The sequence below is a fragment of the Diabrotica undecimpunctata genome, chromosome 2 (assembly GCF_040954645.1).
Source record: "Diabrotica undecimpunctata isolate CICGRU chromosome 2, icDiaUnde3, whole genome shotgun sequence".
NCBI lineage: Eukaryota > Metazoa > Arthropoda > Insecta > Coleoptera > Chrysomelidae > Diabrotica > Diabrotica undecimpunctata.
Genome location: NC_092804.1, coordinates 16,503,173 through 16,520,076, shown reverse-complemented (window position 1 = coordinate 16,520,076; position 16,904 = coordinate 16,503,173). Strand labels below are relative to the sequence as shown.

General features: G+C 33.3%; 1 protein-coding gene across 3 annotated transcripts in view; it reads right to left on the bottom strand.

Moving 5' to 3' along the window:
- Window positions 1-941: 941 nt before the first annotated feature.
- SPoCk (secretory pathway calcium atpase) overlaps window positions 942-16,904 on the bottom strand; it is a 101,242-nt gene continuing 85,279 nt past the window's right edge. For 2 of the 3 annotated variants that reach the window (XM_072522350.1, XM_072522349.1), the window contains exon 13: window positions 942-13,007. In XM_072522350.1, coding sequence (XP_072378451.1) covers window positions 12,886-13,007 — 122 coding nt within the window. In that variant the 3' untranslated portion in view covers window positions 942-12,885. The remainder of the gene's footprint in view (window positions 13,008-16,904) is intronic. The other variant, XR_011950037.1, reaches the window with a different exon arrangement.

Here is a 16,904-nt window from a genome sequence, read left to right as displayed (position 1 = left end):
AGTCTATTCTTATGTCTATGGTTAGTACATTTACTCGGCTCGGGAATAATTTGACAGGTTCATAATTGGAAACCTACTTCACACTATTAACAGCTTAAATAAACTTACTATTATTGCAGACTTCTTTCATTGAAAAATATTTATCGAAATAAAAAATATCGTATCTTTTAAGTTGGAGCAAACAATATACTTTCACAAAATGCCATTGGAATCGATTCAGTCGTTTCGGAGATTAGCGTACTTACATCTTGATGCGAGATTTTTATTTATAAAGATGTATGATGTTCGAAAAGAATGTAGCTTTTACAGAAGTAAGGCCTAAGGCATAACTGCTGATATTTCTTTTCTTGTTAAAAAGCTGTGAGTGCTCAGTTGATTTCGATTTTAAATTTACTTTGAATTATTTAAATGTTCCTTTACATCTTTTGTATGAGCTTTATCTTTGGGAGTTCTGGTGACCCCACGATATAAGACGTAAATGAATTTGAATTTATAGAAACTTTTTGCTGAAAGGGTTTTCTATCTCCAAGTATTCTGATTAGAGACTTCTTCATTCGAAATTAAGTGATTTCTTGATAGCTAGTTCGAGGAAATTTTTGATGAAGGATGTATACTTCTTGGAATCAATATCATGGATCCTCTTGGATTCGTATTAATACCACCCTCACGACTACGGTAAAGTGTTTACTTTCGCGAAAACGGGTTTCCTCCAAGTCTTCTGTTTTCTAAGGATTGTCGTCAGAGTTTCTTCACTGATCCTTCTAGCAATCTTTCCTTTTTTCTCCCCTACCAGGTCAAGTTCTTCATACATCAAGATCACATAATTGTGTTAATTATTGAACGATACATCCTTCCAATGAATAGGTTTGTACATTTGATTTTATGATTCTCCTCATATTTAATATCTAGTTAAAGGCTACGACAATAAATGAAAAACACTGTTTTATTAATTGTAATTTTTGTTTTTATTGTAATTGTTCATAACTTACATTTAAACTGAGCAAACAAAAACATGATTTTCACAGCATACAATAATGCTAGAAAAGATGATTTTTTGCGAAAATACTTTGTGAATCCAAATAATCTCGTATAAAGGATGAACCACCAATAGAGCTAACATTATATTAAAAAAATTGTTTTTATTGTACCAAACACTACACAATTTTTATAGTAACCAACTGTTACGACTGGCAAGATATTTAAGATACCAATAAAACACATAATATTGTTCTGCCAGTACACCTTTATGAAATATCAGTTTGAAAAAGCTGTAACGAATTACTAAGAACGCACATATAAATAACAATAGTTCTCGTTTTCTGTTTATAATACTCACAATGTGCTGAGCTGTTATCCTGTTCCTGTCCAGAACATTTATCTTCCCTATATGCAGACGGTTTGTATATATTGTAAAGGTCTATTTCTCTTGGTACTATGTTGTAAATAGGCACTCACCGAATCATCCCAGACAGAGGACGCCATTACCTCTTCCGCTACTATAGTAGAGTATAAATTATCTGGTAAAGTGTGCATTGGCAATTCAATGGTATATGCATAGAGCGTGCTGAGTGAGCAGGTACAATGCGGCTAGCTGATAGCGAACTTGTCATTCCGGAGACACGGCGTTCAGCTGAGACTACCGTTTTCCAACTGTGTCGAGCTGCGACCCACTTAGTTTTTAGCATATTGAGCTAGGCCATCCATCTCTTACTTACGTACCACCTGTTTAAAGCGTGTCCTTTCCAGAACATTTACAGCACGTTAAGCTAAGCGTTCTCCTATTCGTCCGGAACATCCACATTGTACATCCCCATCCGAACTGGCTTGTGACCTCCTGATAGTGGTGAAACAATATATATTTCTTACTTTCCATCTCTATCACAGTCTTGTAAAAAGGATATTTGTTTTTATTAAGTAAAAACTGATTTACTGATAACTGCTAAGTTTCTTATGAGACCTACTTGAATAGAAAATAAAATCCCTTGCACAAAGACAACTGTAAATAACCGAAAGATAGTACGTTACTTTTGCATTAAATACCAAAGAAAGTTACACGGCTTCCGATCTAAAGGCCAAAATATTAAATAATTAATTTTCTGTTTGTAGTTGTGGCTCATTCACCGTTAAACAAATTCTAAATATCTGGATCGGCAGAGAGAGGATTACTGTCGTAAGATAGAATCATCTATTGAGTCGTTTTAGGATTGTTTGATCTATTGTGTACGTCAGATCAGAAAACTTGAAACTTTGAGGACTGTAGTGTGCTGAATCAATATTGGTATCGAAAATATATTAATTAGCAACAAAATTTTAAACAATTTTATTGTTAAATATCTTTCGAACAGTTGCTAAATGCTCTAGTGGTGTCACACCCTGTATAAACCTCAAATGAAACAAAAGATAATGTCAAATGTCTTTCTTATGTTCTAATTTTACAACGTATATATATATTTTTGAAAATTCTAAAAGTTAAAATAATGAAAACGTTGAAGAATGTCACAGTATAGAATATAGATTTTCAAACTTTTCCATATACTGAAGAACTGGGTTTTCTCGACAAAAATAATGAAGATAACTATTCATCTACGTAACAGGCTCGATACAAAAATATCCTAAAACTGGAAAATAAATAAATAAATTAACAATTAGCTGCAAATAAATATTTGGTCCTTTAAAATGTGCAAATAAACAGGTGATAAATTGATAAAAGATCTTTTGTAAATACAACCCATAAATATAAAATCTTTGTGCATTTTTCCATAACTTTTCAGATAACAGCCTCATTTTTTTTCACTACATTCAATCACTTAATGATCTTTTTATACAAAAAGGGGATGGAGAACTGTATAAAACATCACAGAAACTTAATATAAATTTACAAAAGTTAAATCAATAGAACAGGTCAAAACTTACCAAAAGGGAATACATTTTATTTAAAATTTATTTGTGAACTGCACAAAGGTACATTTTCTACCCAAATACTTTTTATTTTCATCCTCGACAGAAATTAACAACAAAGAAATGTTACAAAAGCTGTCCCAAATGGTATATGCCTGATATCAACTGGTAAAGGATAGCTCTCTAAATAAAAGAGGTCACTTATGATGTTTTATATCATCATCCAGCTTAAAGCTCTGTGTAAACTCGACTGGTCGCGATGGCGAACAAACATGATACACTAAACTAAAATAAGAGAGTATACATCTCTGCGACATCCGGTAGAGGGATTATCGGTCCATATTTCGGAACGAGCACTTACTGTAAAGTGTAAATAATGAACATTACTGCGAAGTGCTAAATATGTTTTTGTATCAAGAGTTGCAACTTTCTACTACTTTCAAACTACTTTATATACTTATTATTGTTGCGGTAAAAGGAATATTCCCCAAACAAGTGAGTTTTCGTAGATACGTCATTAATTGGCCTCCTAGGAGACCCGATAACACTCCTATTGACTATTTTACGTGCGTATGCCTGAAAAATAAGTTATACCAGAGACACTGACTAGAGTGTCAGCATTGAGGTAATTAGTTATTTTACTAATCCAGAATTATACAAAACTTCTTTATCATAACTTTTACCATGATATGAAACTAGTCATCTGAAAGTTATAGAAAATAAAACTGTTCATGCATTTTAAAAGTTGTTCATTACACAGAAACCCGTTACCAACAGAAATTATGTTCAATTTGGATCTTTTACTCAAATATAATCACTCAATACATCAAAATGGATAACATAGGCCAACTATGACAGATCCATTGAATTGTCCAACTAGCAGAAATGTGTATTGCATACATTTTGACGTAACGCATGATTAAAATTAGAAAATATTTTCGTGAAAGTATCTAAATCTTGGTTTTACGTTAGTCAAAGTACAGTTATAAAAGCGATTCATACAAATTTCATCAAATAGTTTTTTAGTTACACAGGTGACGAATATAATTATATATTATTATTAAATTAGATTAAAACTTATCTCAATGAATAACATAAATTTTATGACGTCAAAAATTAATGTTGCCAATATGATGCTAAAAGAAATCAACAAATTTCTCACACAAATTTATTTATTTTCAATTCCTATAAATAGTGTTCCGCGGGAAAGCGCTGGTATCAAATAAAAAATATGAATAAATTTACCAAAACCCGTTGTTTTTCCTCGTCTGTCTAAGGGGGTGACAAATATAGAAAACTAGTGATGTTAAAAATCTGTCAGAACTTGTAAACAGCTTATTTGAGGTTATGTTTTAAGATTTTTTTCCATCGAGTTAGAATCTAACTCGATGTTTTTTTCATAGACATATAATACAAATGTCGTTCCTCCAGTGTGACAAAGAAAACTGACGCAGAGCAGTCTCGGCATCTCTTTCTAATTTGCCATATTTATCGACCACGTCACCTAAGTGTCCAGTGAGAAGGTCACGTGTTCAATAAACCCGGCTGATAATTTGTAATATAATTTTAAAAGATTCATTATTCAACAATATGATTGCAATACCTGCATTCCTCTAAAATATTATATTTTGAATATAACTCCAAAAATAGTTGTATTGAATGTTTTTCTTCCTCATACTTTTATTTTCTTAGATCCAAAATAAATATAAATTCTAAAACAGAAATATTGACAAACGCTGACATGTGTCAGTCGATCTTTTTAGGGTATTTTTACCGGGCGACAGTGAAATTCTAATCACAGTTAGCTACAGGTCTTTTCATCACAAATTTTTTCAGCCATTTTTTCGTACTCTGACAAGTAATGATACTTAACCTCTCAATTGTGGATCAAAACAGTACTGAAAACATCGCAGTTGCGCATGCGTTGGCCACATGATGAAATATCTACCAATAAGGCCTGATTAATCATAAATTATCTTGACATTTGAAATACGGCAACATGGGAAATATAAATTTATTTGAGAATTGTTTTAATCCAAATGCAAATATACTGTTCTGTTAAGAAAAATAAACTAACCGCATTCTTTTGATTGCTAGTCAGTTCAAATTATATAAACAATACATTTAAAAATATTTTACATGTTGCAAACGGTAATTATGATAAAGTGCGCAACGATGACATTGGCAGCTGGACCTTTATTCTACGGCATAACTGGGAGGTATTAGTATTATAACAATATTACATTTGTGAATATCAAACATGGGTCTAGAAATGTCTTTGCTTAGTATAAAGGGAAAAACTTACAAAACAAACCAATTTTTAAAAATCAAGCACACGAGATAATTGATAATTATACGGGATTTTAAAAGAGGATGTGCTCATTGAAGGATCTCAAATATAAAGCAGCTTAAGGTTGGAATATTAGTTGATAACGTTCTTCTTTGTATTCAGATATGTAAGAAAAATGTATGTAAGAGTAGAGTGCACTATTGCTGTTCAGTTCTAGTTTTTTATAATCCATATTCCTATGATTTACTTAACCAAGGTCGTTAAAATTGTTTCTTTAAACCTGCAATACGGAACCTCACCATAATTGTCGTTTGCTGTACATTAACAAAAAGTGACGTTACCATTAAATTGATCGAAAAATAGAAAATCTGTCTAAAAAAAGGAATAGAAATATAGCTACAAGAATAGGTCAACGTCTATAACTGTAACTGGTATATATAATGCAAAAATAATTAGGTACACATGAAGATTTTTAAAATATTTGCCTGGAACCGATCAAATATTTTATTTCTATTTGGTATCAATTAACAAATATAAAAAGTTGAAACAAATGATAGAATGAGTATTGAAACAAAGGGGAGAATGAATTAAAAGCGAAATGACAGAAATCTACAATACAGGGACTAGAAGAACATAAAATTTTGGTAACTAGGTTCCGAGAAACGCTTGAGAAACAGCAAGAGAAGTACGCCAGGCAGCAAAGATTTGTAAAAATTTACCCCTTACATTAAAATTATTTCGTTCTCACGTTTTTTCTTAGTTTTTTAACAGGCACAACACTCATCAGGATTATATAGACTTGACGAGATTGACGACACATCCCGACGGCTGGATAAATCGTTTGAAAATTTACTTTATAGCTATTACATTACTAAATCGTTAGCGTAGTGATAGCTACGTTAGTTAGTTGTAGAAATAGCTACGATGTCACAACTAGTATCCCACTATTTCTCCTACTATCATAGTGACAAATTATTTGCAAAAGTCGAGAGGAGGGTCTCGAATATTTGTATTGGCAATGATACATAAGATGAGTAGGTACAATACGATTGATTAATTACGAACTTACGTCGATCCGGAGATGGAGACTTACAGTATGTTGAGCTGGAACCACCGTTTTTATAATCAAAACCTGGCCCCGTTGTCGTTAGCGTATTGAGCTGGATTCAGAGTCGAGGGTAAGAAGGGTTCTCATTCCCGTCTATAATATTTCCAGTGTGTTGAGCAAAGTATCATCCTGTTCTTGTCCAGAAAATGTACAGCGTACTGAGCTCAATGTTCTCTTGTTCCTGTCAGCAATATCCACTGCGTATATATTCCTTGCGACCTTCTGACAGGGGTAAAGCCCTAGATTCTCTACTATCCTGAAGTTGAAAGAACGTAGCAACCATAGACGCATAGTAATAAAAAATAGATTTAGCTGAGGATTTGTTTAATTCGAAGTTATGGATCTACAATTTTGTAAACACCAGTATTTAGTAGGACTATGGTTTAAACCAGAGTATGCGATTTAGACGATAAAATAATTGTAACTTAACTATCATTCATCGTTATTATCTTCATTTCCTTAAAACTCTAAGATAAATTTTTCTGCAGTGGTTAACAAGGAATTTTTAGGTATTTTATTATCAGTCAGTAGATGGCGACAAACTGTGATTGTTTCGGCATTATTCATTTTCAACCTGTTAATTGGAAAACTTACGAGGTTTATAATCAAGATTTTAGACGAGAACACTGTGGCATCAACTAGCAGAATATGAAAAAGTTCAAAAATGTCAAAAAATGGACTGATAAAAACATTTGTAAATATTTAAAATATTATATGGTGCAAATTAAACTAGTGTAACCACTTTGCACAGTGTATGAATATTTTTCTTGCTTCAATTCACAATTCCCAATTTCTGTAGTGTTTAAACTGTTTCACAATAAATTCGAAATTCCGATAACCAAGTTTAGATACTTCGTTACAAAACTATTAAAATAATAATCTCAAAACTAACCCTATTATCACCACAAATTTTGATCTTAAAAAACTACCTAATTTTTTTTTAAATTGCAAAAATTCCATTAACTATGAATATATATTTTTAAAGAATTATGAGTTGGCTAACAAATTTATACGGTGTATAGTAAAAAGTTGTATATAAATGGTGGATTGTAGACTTATAAAATAATGAATAAAATGTATACATATATGGTATAGGTTTATGCGGTCGGTGTTTTGTTATCGAGGCTTATACGTCGTGGTCTGAGAGCAGTGACTAGTATAGTACAGTGACTACAGTTACCGTGACTTAGTATAGATTGATGAGAGGTTCACGGGATTATCAATGTTTTATGGGAACGAAATGTGGTCACGTTTACGTCCAAGAAACTTCAAGACCAAACTATTCAATACCACCTTTATAATCCGCGATTAAAATGTACTTAAAAAGTATATTAAATATTTATGGCTGTACCCAAATGTGCACTTACAGCCAGCTGTAAGAATAGCAATATTAAATGTGACCAATAGGTATAACCTATAAACCTCCCGAAGGCGCCGCAAAAACCACAGGAACACCATGAGAGTATGGTAAAATGATTCTGTCGTGACAGTGTTTGAAGATTCTATTTTATCCATACTTTACTCACTGAAAGACTTCGATGGGCTGTTCATGTAGTAAGAATGAATGGCAACGATTGCTAAGTACAGGACGTCAAGGATTAATTTGTGCTGGAAGAAATCCTACTAAAATCGGTAATTGGTCTATGCAACGTTCTTACCTTCTAAATTTCTCTACAGTGTAATATCTCGTACAAACTGAAGGAAAAACGTCACAAAAAGTCTTTTAATGTTTTCAGAATGTAATTATTAACTTCCGTTAGATCCTTCACGAAAACATGATTCAGAGCGGTTTTCTGTAACATCGCAATTATCACAATAGCTGTCAAAAGCCGTCAAAGACCCAAACATCAGTTAACAAGATTTTTCCCCGTATTTTGAAACGCGGAAGGTAGAATTAACGAATATGATGCAGCCGTATTGGTGCAATTGAAGGAATAATCGAAAAAAAAACGGTCACGAATTAAGACAAAAAAAGTGGTCTTTCACTAGTTTTACTAAACATGGTATCATGAGACATCTAACATCAAAAGTATCCAAAAGCCATAAGAGTAGTTTAAACAATCCATATTTGAATGGATGCAAAGCTTTTGTTAACAAGAAAAGACAATAACAGTTTTGTCAGTAGGCTTTTGGAATTCCCATGGACATATTTGGAGTTCGGTCGCTTAGAGAGCTAAATCAATAAATGGCGAGTATTACACCAGTTGGATATTGTTAATATTTACATAATTCGAAGCACACGTACTTATAGTACTGTATAATAATATATGCAGTTATTATATATTATTTTTGATTCATCCATCACCTTTGTTTATACACTTTTTTATTAAATAATTGATAAGACTCACCACGAGTATTTTACAATTAATATCAGATGTGTGAAATAGTGTGAAATAATTAATGTATGGATAAGTAGTCCTTGGACTACTTTTCCAAAATGTTGTCAGGTGACTAAAGGAATGGGCCACAAAATAAAATTTCCCCAGATCTTCTGGAAAACTGAACATTTCACAACATGTGGAAACAGCGCCTTCCATAAGAGACTATATGTTAGAGCGATATAGAAAATCAAGTTTTTCCCAGATTCTATAGAAATTTTGAAAAAATCTAAGGTCCATTTTTGACGTTTTTTGTAGCGGGAGATGAACGGCTCGTCAGATCGTGTCGAATGAGGGGTTGTTAGAAAGAGGGTAGCTCAAGAAGTAAATAATGAAGTGTTTGAAGCTAGAGGATAGATTGCCAAAGAGGCCGTAAGGATAATAGCGGCCAAACGATTTAATGTACAGGGACGTGCGAGGTGCCTAATAATATAGAACAAATAGAATATGAATTGATGAATAAATAAAAGACAGGTTTATGCTAAAGAGGCCTTTATCCTGTAGCGTCCAAACGGCATAAGCTACGTGAGTGCGCAATGGCTTGTTAAAAAAAGGAGTAAGATGCGAGAGGCATAATGACAGAAAAGTCGAACATGGAAGCTATAACAAAAGGGCATTATAGTGCTAATATCCAAACGGTTTAACCTACATGAGTGTGCGATAACTTGTTGAAAAGAGGAGGCGAGACACACAATGCCATAGAAAAATCAAACATGGCAGCTGTAACAAAAGTGCATTAGAGTTCTAATATCGAAACGCTTAAGGGTTAAGGTATGTGAGTGTATGATAGATAGTTAAATATAAATAACAGAAAAAATCAAACATGGCGATACGCAATAAAAGCTTAGGCTTAACCTACAGAGACTTGCAAGGTGTCACGTGATAGGATTCTTGTCTGCCGTCTGTCACTCCTTAGTCGTCTTCTTTCCGGCAATTCTCATACGTGTTTTGTCTTCTCATCTCTAGTGAGGTCTTTAAAATTATTATACAATACTACAATACATTTAAATATAATTCCAAAGTATTTCAAATGTAAATGATCATTTTACGAATCCCCTTTTAATAATATGAACATAGGTATATCTATATCCATTTATATACAACCATTTAGAAAACACCAGCAACATACAAATTGTAAATAAGTCACATCTAAACGGTTATTTATCGATGAAATTGAAGAAAAGGATAGTTTTAGATATGGTACAATTCTAAAAGTCAAAAGAAAATAAAATCGCCGAAGTAGAAACTTGAGTGTAAAACATTTCTAAATTTAGACAATATCGTCAGAGTACATAAAAATTGCTAATGTATAAATACGCATAGAGGCGAAATTATTTTATTTTGCAAGTATTCAGTTGGATTTAGGGCTGACATCGAAGCGATGTTGGCAATATAAGACTGTAATTCTTGTATTAAAGCTTGTGTATGTATAGACAGACCAAAATAATATACACGTTTACTATCTTCAGCTATTATTTTTGAATCTTCTTATATATTAAAATATAAACCGCTTAGTATACATATATAGCTTTAATTAATTCCAAAACTGTTAACGATGTTAAAAGTTTTGCACCTGGCATATAGATGGCGTCACTAATAAATCCAAATTATTTAGAAAATTCCCTCAAACGTCATCTGTCAGAATTTGGACACAATCCAAATCCTTTGGCCATTAGTTTACAACATGGAGTGAGTTAAGTGTGACGCTACTTTTTTAATTTTACAAACATTGGAAAAAACTGAATTTTGTGGGTAAATCATTACTTCTTCATGGCAAAAATATTGATCACAGATTGATAAGCGTTATTCAGAATCCGCCTTGTCGGAAATAACTGTTAACGAGTGTTCTGGTAGACCAAATTCATCAGTGATCTTGTAAAACATCAAAATCGTCCACAAAATCATTTTGGCTGATAGTAAACTAACGTTGTGATGGACAGCGATTAGTTGAACATATCAGAAAGCAGTATATTTACCAATTGATGAACATTTGTTAATTAGAAGTCTGAATTGAACGTAGGCGCATAAACAACATCGCAATAACGATTCATAGCGTTGTGTGACGCTGCTTTAGCACAATAAAAAGAAGTTTTTGATCCATCCATCCATCTTTCCACTCCTAAATCAAATAGGAAGATAGCTAAGTAAAAAGTACCTGGCGAAAGCCTCCAAAGCCACACACATCTCCTGGTGAGAATTTGCCATCCGTATTTCAGGATGCAAAAGTATTTTGTTCATCGTTTACTTTCAGAAAGGAATAACCAACAATACCGGATATCATATAGCGTTATTTTAAAAAAAGAAATTCCGTAAAACGGCTACAAATGAAGTCACACCACCAAGTGTCAAAAGTGTATCGCAACGATGACATAAAAGTATGAAGTACATGAAGTACATAAAATACACTTCAAACCTCTTCCGCAACTACTTTGTTGTTCAGATTTGGTTCCTAGCAACTATTGACTGTTTTCAGACATCAAAAGAACTCCCGAGAGGTCAAACGATGATGTACTACGAAACTCGGTTAACTAAAATAAGAAACTCAAAAGAATAGAAGATGTTGAATACGGAACTTGCCAGGAATGACAAATAAATGTTTTATATACAAACCTACAGCCAGTTATAATACCAATAAAAGAAGAACTCTCTCGCATACTTGAATTTGCTATATACAAATAAATTTGCAACTTTGAGCCAAAGAAGACTGAAAAAAAGAAGAAGGCAAAAGTATGTACTTCTCCTTGTTTAATAGATCGTATATAATATAATCGTTATTATTTTAGTTTAACAATATCATATTTAGTATCTTTTATTTCTATTCCAAACTTCAAAATGTATAGCTTTTAAACGTCTACAAACCTGAAGTTTTTATCAGCATTGCCAACATAATCGATGACGTCACGCCCCTTAGCCAATTTTTAAAAGCTAGATGTGTTATTGCTAGTTGTTTTTATACTTTTTAACAAACATCAAGTTACGATCACGTGAAACAAATTGCAATTTTTAATTTAAGCTCTAATTTGATTGCGAGCAGACAAATCTCCAATGATTTTCTTTGAAAGACTTGTCCGAATTATACGCAAAAAGCACCATTAAAAACCTCGTGATTATCCAAGTGTGAAACACATATAAAGAGAGTCTGTATTCGAGTACATTAGTACTGTTCACTGGTCGATAAAATAATATTGTAAATATAAAACAGGTTGTTCAGAAAGGGATAACTGAAATATTAGAAGTACCATAAGTATGTTGATATTCAATAATATTGAAGACATGTAACGTTCAATATTTTATTTCATACTGTCTTTTTTACCAATCCTTAGCAAAATAATTTTATTATTTACCAAAAACTTCTTTACACTCTCTTCAACAATCCCGTCCCTATTTTTGTTTCTGGGCCACTATTATATTTATATTGACAAATGACATTTTGTCTTTGTAATAAAACAATATGCTTGTGCCAAATTCAGAATGTAGAAGTTCACATATCAACAGATAATCATGAAGCTCTGAGCCGGGAAAGTAAATTTATCGAATACAAAAGCTGCAATATTCCGGGCAGTAGATATATACCTAGGGTATATACATTCGAGTTTCTTACGGCACATATCTTGGCGAATACAACAAAGCGGCGCCTGAATTATTTGCTAACTACTAAACTTAGACCTTTGGAATTTATCACGAAAAACTCTAACGAGAGGAAGAACTGAAAATTCATTTACAAAAGCATACAACGCAGACTATTCAAGAACTTACTGTATCGTATAATTGATCTACCCTGTATAATTAAAAAAAAGGTTTTATTAAGGGCACTAACGATATAAATTACGTATTTTGTTCAATAAAGTTTCTTAAAATTTAAATCAAGTAAATTAAATCACTGGTAATAGATGCATCACATATTCTTTACCGACATATTTAAAATTCATTTATAACATGCCATTTCAAACTTACCCCTTTCAAACAACCTTAAATTAATCCTCGAATACAGATACCCTCGGGACTAAAATACAGTTGTTACAAAAGAAAAACTGTAAAATCGTGTAAATTTATTGAAACGTATTCAGCACGCGAATGCCGACGGGAGCTATAAAAGAATTGGGTTTAAGGGTTTGCACATTCTAAGGATATGGGGCCGAATAATTGGGGTGGGGGCACAGGAGAAGGAGCAGCTAATTGCAGCGGGAATTCGTCCCGGACCCCCTCTTTTGTCATACGTATTCTAAAGGAGATCTTTTTCCCTTAGTTCGCCTCTCCATGTACCTCTCCAGGAGTTTCTTAAATTCGGAGAATATCCACACTGATGACGTGAGCGCTGTTAACATTGCTATATCTGAAATCATTAAAAACATTATTTAGAAAAAAATATAATGATTTATGATGATGATTCAAAACCAAATTTCTTTCCTTATTGCCCATCTACATACCCATTAATGAAATCTGTTAATCCTTCCAGTGCGGTGTATTAGTGTAAAAATATGTAAGTTAGTTAAATATCTAAGTTAGTAAAAATATATTTAACAAGTAATGTCGCGCCCTCTGTACGAACCACTTACAAGTTTTATGGAAAATTATTAGTTATTGGGTGGTAACTACTTGTTTTCTAACGTTTTGTGGTAAGTGTATAAGATTAGATTTGGTATCTATGATAAATTGATTTTGAACCAATGAAATTGGAAACTGGGCGTAGTTTATTATTGTGCTGGACACGGTGCTTAAGTAGATTTAGAAAAAAAGCAAAACAACAATGATTATATATATATATATATATATATATATATATATATATATATATATATATATATATATATATATATATATATATATATATATATATAATAGGAACTCTGTTCGGCGATGCTAAATTTAAGATTTGTTGAGAAGGAACGTCCAGCGAAACTGCACAATCACAAGACCAACAGGAATCTGTATAGAGAAGAAACACATCAAAAAAATCAAAAAATAAACGTTAATATTACCCTAAAAACAAAAGATGAACTTGAAACGGCAGTACACCAATTTACTACACTTCTCCAAGAAGCTGCCTGGAATGCCACTCCAGAATGTAAAGCTATACAGAATAAAAAAACTGTCCCATAAATATTAGAAACCAAATTAAAGAGAAGAGGCGACTAAGGAAGATATGGCAAAACTCAAGGCAGTAGCAAGATAAAATAAACTACAATAGAGCCGTAACACAGCTAAAAAATACAATAGTACAGCAAGAAACTTCCTACGTTAACAATTATCTGCTAAATTTAACATCAACAGCAGATACCGATTATTCACTTTGGAAGGCCACAAGGAAATTAAAACAAGCCAGTAAACACATCCCAGCATTAAAAAAACCAGATGGTGCATGGGCGAGAACAGATCAAGAAAAAACAGAGACATTTGGAAAATATCTTGAAGAAGTTTTTCAACCTCTACCCTCTGTCAGTGCTGAAGAAGATGAAGCTATTTACGAAAGTCTAGCAACAATCCAACAGCCAGGTGAGCAAATCAAACCAGTTCTTCTTCTTCTTAGGGTGCCTGTCCATTTCGAACGTTGGCGATCATTCTGGCTATAATGACCTTGTTGGTTGCTATACGAAATAGCTGTGTTGAGGTCTTTTCTATACCATGCTCTCAGGTTAGCAAGCCAGGATCAACAGCCAGAATGCAACAAACTACAAAGAGAAGTTAAAAGTACCATTAAATATAGATTAAAAACCAAAAAAAGCTCCAGGTTATGACCTTATCTTATTAAGAAACTATCTTAAAAGAGTTACCAGAAAAAGGAATAGTTATGATAACACAACTTTTCAACGCCTCACTAAGGCACAAAATCGTACCAACTCAATGGAAAATTGCTGATATAATAATGATCCATAACCTGGTAAACCATCTCACGAATATACCTCTTATCGTCCTATTAGTTTCATAACAGTAACTGCTAAACTATTTCAGAAGCTAATAGCAACAAGACTTATGAAGATAATAACTGATAATAATCTTTTCCCAGATCATCAGTTTGGTTTCAAAGAGAAGCATTCAACAATAGAACAAGTACATAGAGTCGTTGATGTAGTCAATAAAACTTTTGAGGAAAAAAACTGAGGAACGTTCCAGAGTCAATGTTTACTTTACTAAAATCATATTTAGAAGGAAGACACTATCGTGGTGTTAAGCATGAATCAGAAACATCAAAAATCTACCCTCAAGAATATAATGAAGATGAGTTTGAGGTTTTTTTTGAAAAAAGACAACATTGCGATGCAAATCAATAATAATGGTTATATATCTGTAGGCAGTGAAGAAAACAATATTATAAAAAGCAGTATAACTCATAAATTTGAGTAGACCACTTTCACTTTATCCCCTAAAATGTTTGTTTTTGATGACTCCTCTTCAGGATGTAAAGTATTAGTTCAACTTGAACTAAGAATCTACTCCGAATCTACAAACGAAATTGTACAGAATAACGTTGACGAAACAAATCGTTGGCTAATAGGTGCTTGAGAAAGAAACTACTGAAAAATCACGAGCTAAGAACTGGAAAAATCTACAAAGTTTTATAATTTCCTGAGACATGCCAAGAATGGGAAATTATTCTTTACTTTTATTTACAAAATTATGATTAGTTATAAGAAAATATTAATAACATTAATAAAAACTCTCCTACTGGACTTACATTACGAAGAACCTACTAGAAAAAATAAAAAAGCTGAGTCTGAGTCAACATCTATATAAGACCATGCAGAAAGCTGTACTACCCTCGACCTCCAGATGTGTACGAAAATTTTTAAGAGATACTTCCAGCATATTAAGTCACCTAGAGCTCGATAACACGGAAGGAGTCCCACCAGAGCACAACCCTTTTGATACTGTCGGTATCTGAGATGGGTGAATTTTTCCCTTAGAGGGAGTGGGAGCCCACACCATAAAAATCATCTGTATTACGGGCAAGATTGCCTTAAGTCTTATTGTTCAGCGGTAAACGTGCGGGGATCGCCAAACTTCTTCTTCTTCATGTGCCTTGTCCGTTCCGAACGTTGGCAATCAACATGGCTATTCTGACTTTGTTTACGGCAGATCTGAATAGTTCAGCAGATGATAATCCGAACCATTGCCGCAAGTTTTGGAGCCACGAGTGTCTTCTCCTCCCTGGACCCCTTCTGCTGTCTATTTTCCCTTGAACGATCAGTTGTAGTGCTCTATATTTATTATGTCTCATAACGTGACCCAAGTATTCCAACTTTCTTTTCTTTATACTTATTCCTACCTCTCTCTCTTTACCTATCCGGCGTAGTACCTCTTCGTTGGTTACGTGCTCAGTCCAGGATATACGTAATATACGTCGGTAAGCCCACATTTCGAAGGCCTCTACTTTTTTCATCAATGTTGCGGTCATTGTCCACGCCTCCATTCCATATAACAAAACCGAGAATACATAACATTTCAGAAGTCGAATTTTGAGAGGTAGGGTGAGGCTTCTAGAAGTGAAAATTTGCTTCATGCTAGTGAACGATGCTCTTGCCTTTTCTACTCTTATACGTATTTCCTTCGCTTGATCCCAATTTGAGTTAATTGTTGTTCCCAAGAAGATGTACGAATCCACGTGTTCAACTCTTTCATTGTCTAATATCAGTTGCTGTGGTGGTTGTTGGGTTTTGCTTACTAACATCCATTTGGTTTTTGTGATATTTAGTCTGAGTCCGTATTGTGCACTTGTTTTTTGTATCTTATTCATTAGGCAACTCAGTTCTTCCATGCTACTTGCTAGAATCACAGTGTCATCAGCATACCTTATGTTATTAATTATTTCTCCATTTATCTTTATGCCTTCTGTGCTTTCCTTCAGCGCTGTCTTAAATACTTCTTCTGAGTATATATTAAAGACAATAGGAGACAAGATACAGCCCTGTCGTACCCCTTTCTTGATCTCAATTTTATTGGTCAATGTAGATCCTACTTTCACTTTAGCTGTTTGGCCCCAATAGAGACTCGCTATTGTTCGAATGTCTCTGTAGTCGACTCCGATCTTATGGAGAACTTCAATTATCTTTTCGTGCTTTACGTTATCGAATGCTTTTGCGTAGTCTATAAAGCATATGTACAAATCGCCAAACTTAAAAGCTTAAAATACATATAAAGATAAAATACATATAAAGATAACATTTTTAGGGTGATATATAAGAAATATCTTACATGATTCAACCTGTTTATTGATGGTATAATTGTAGGCACG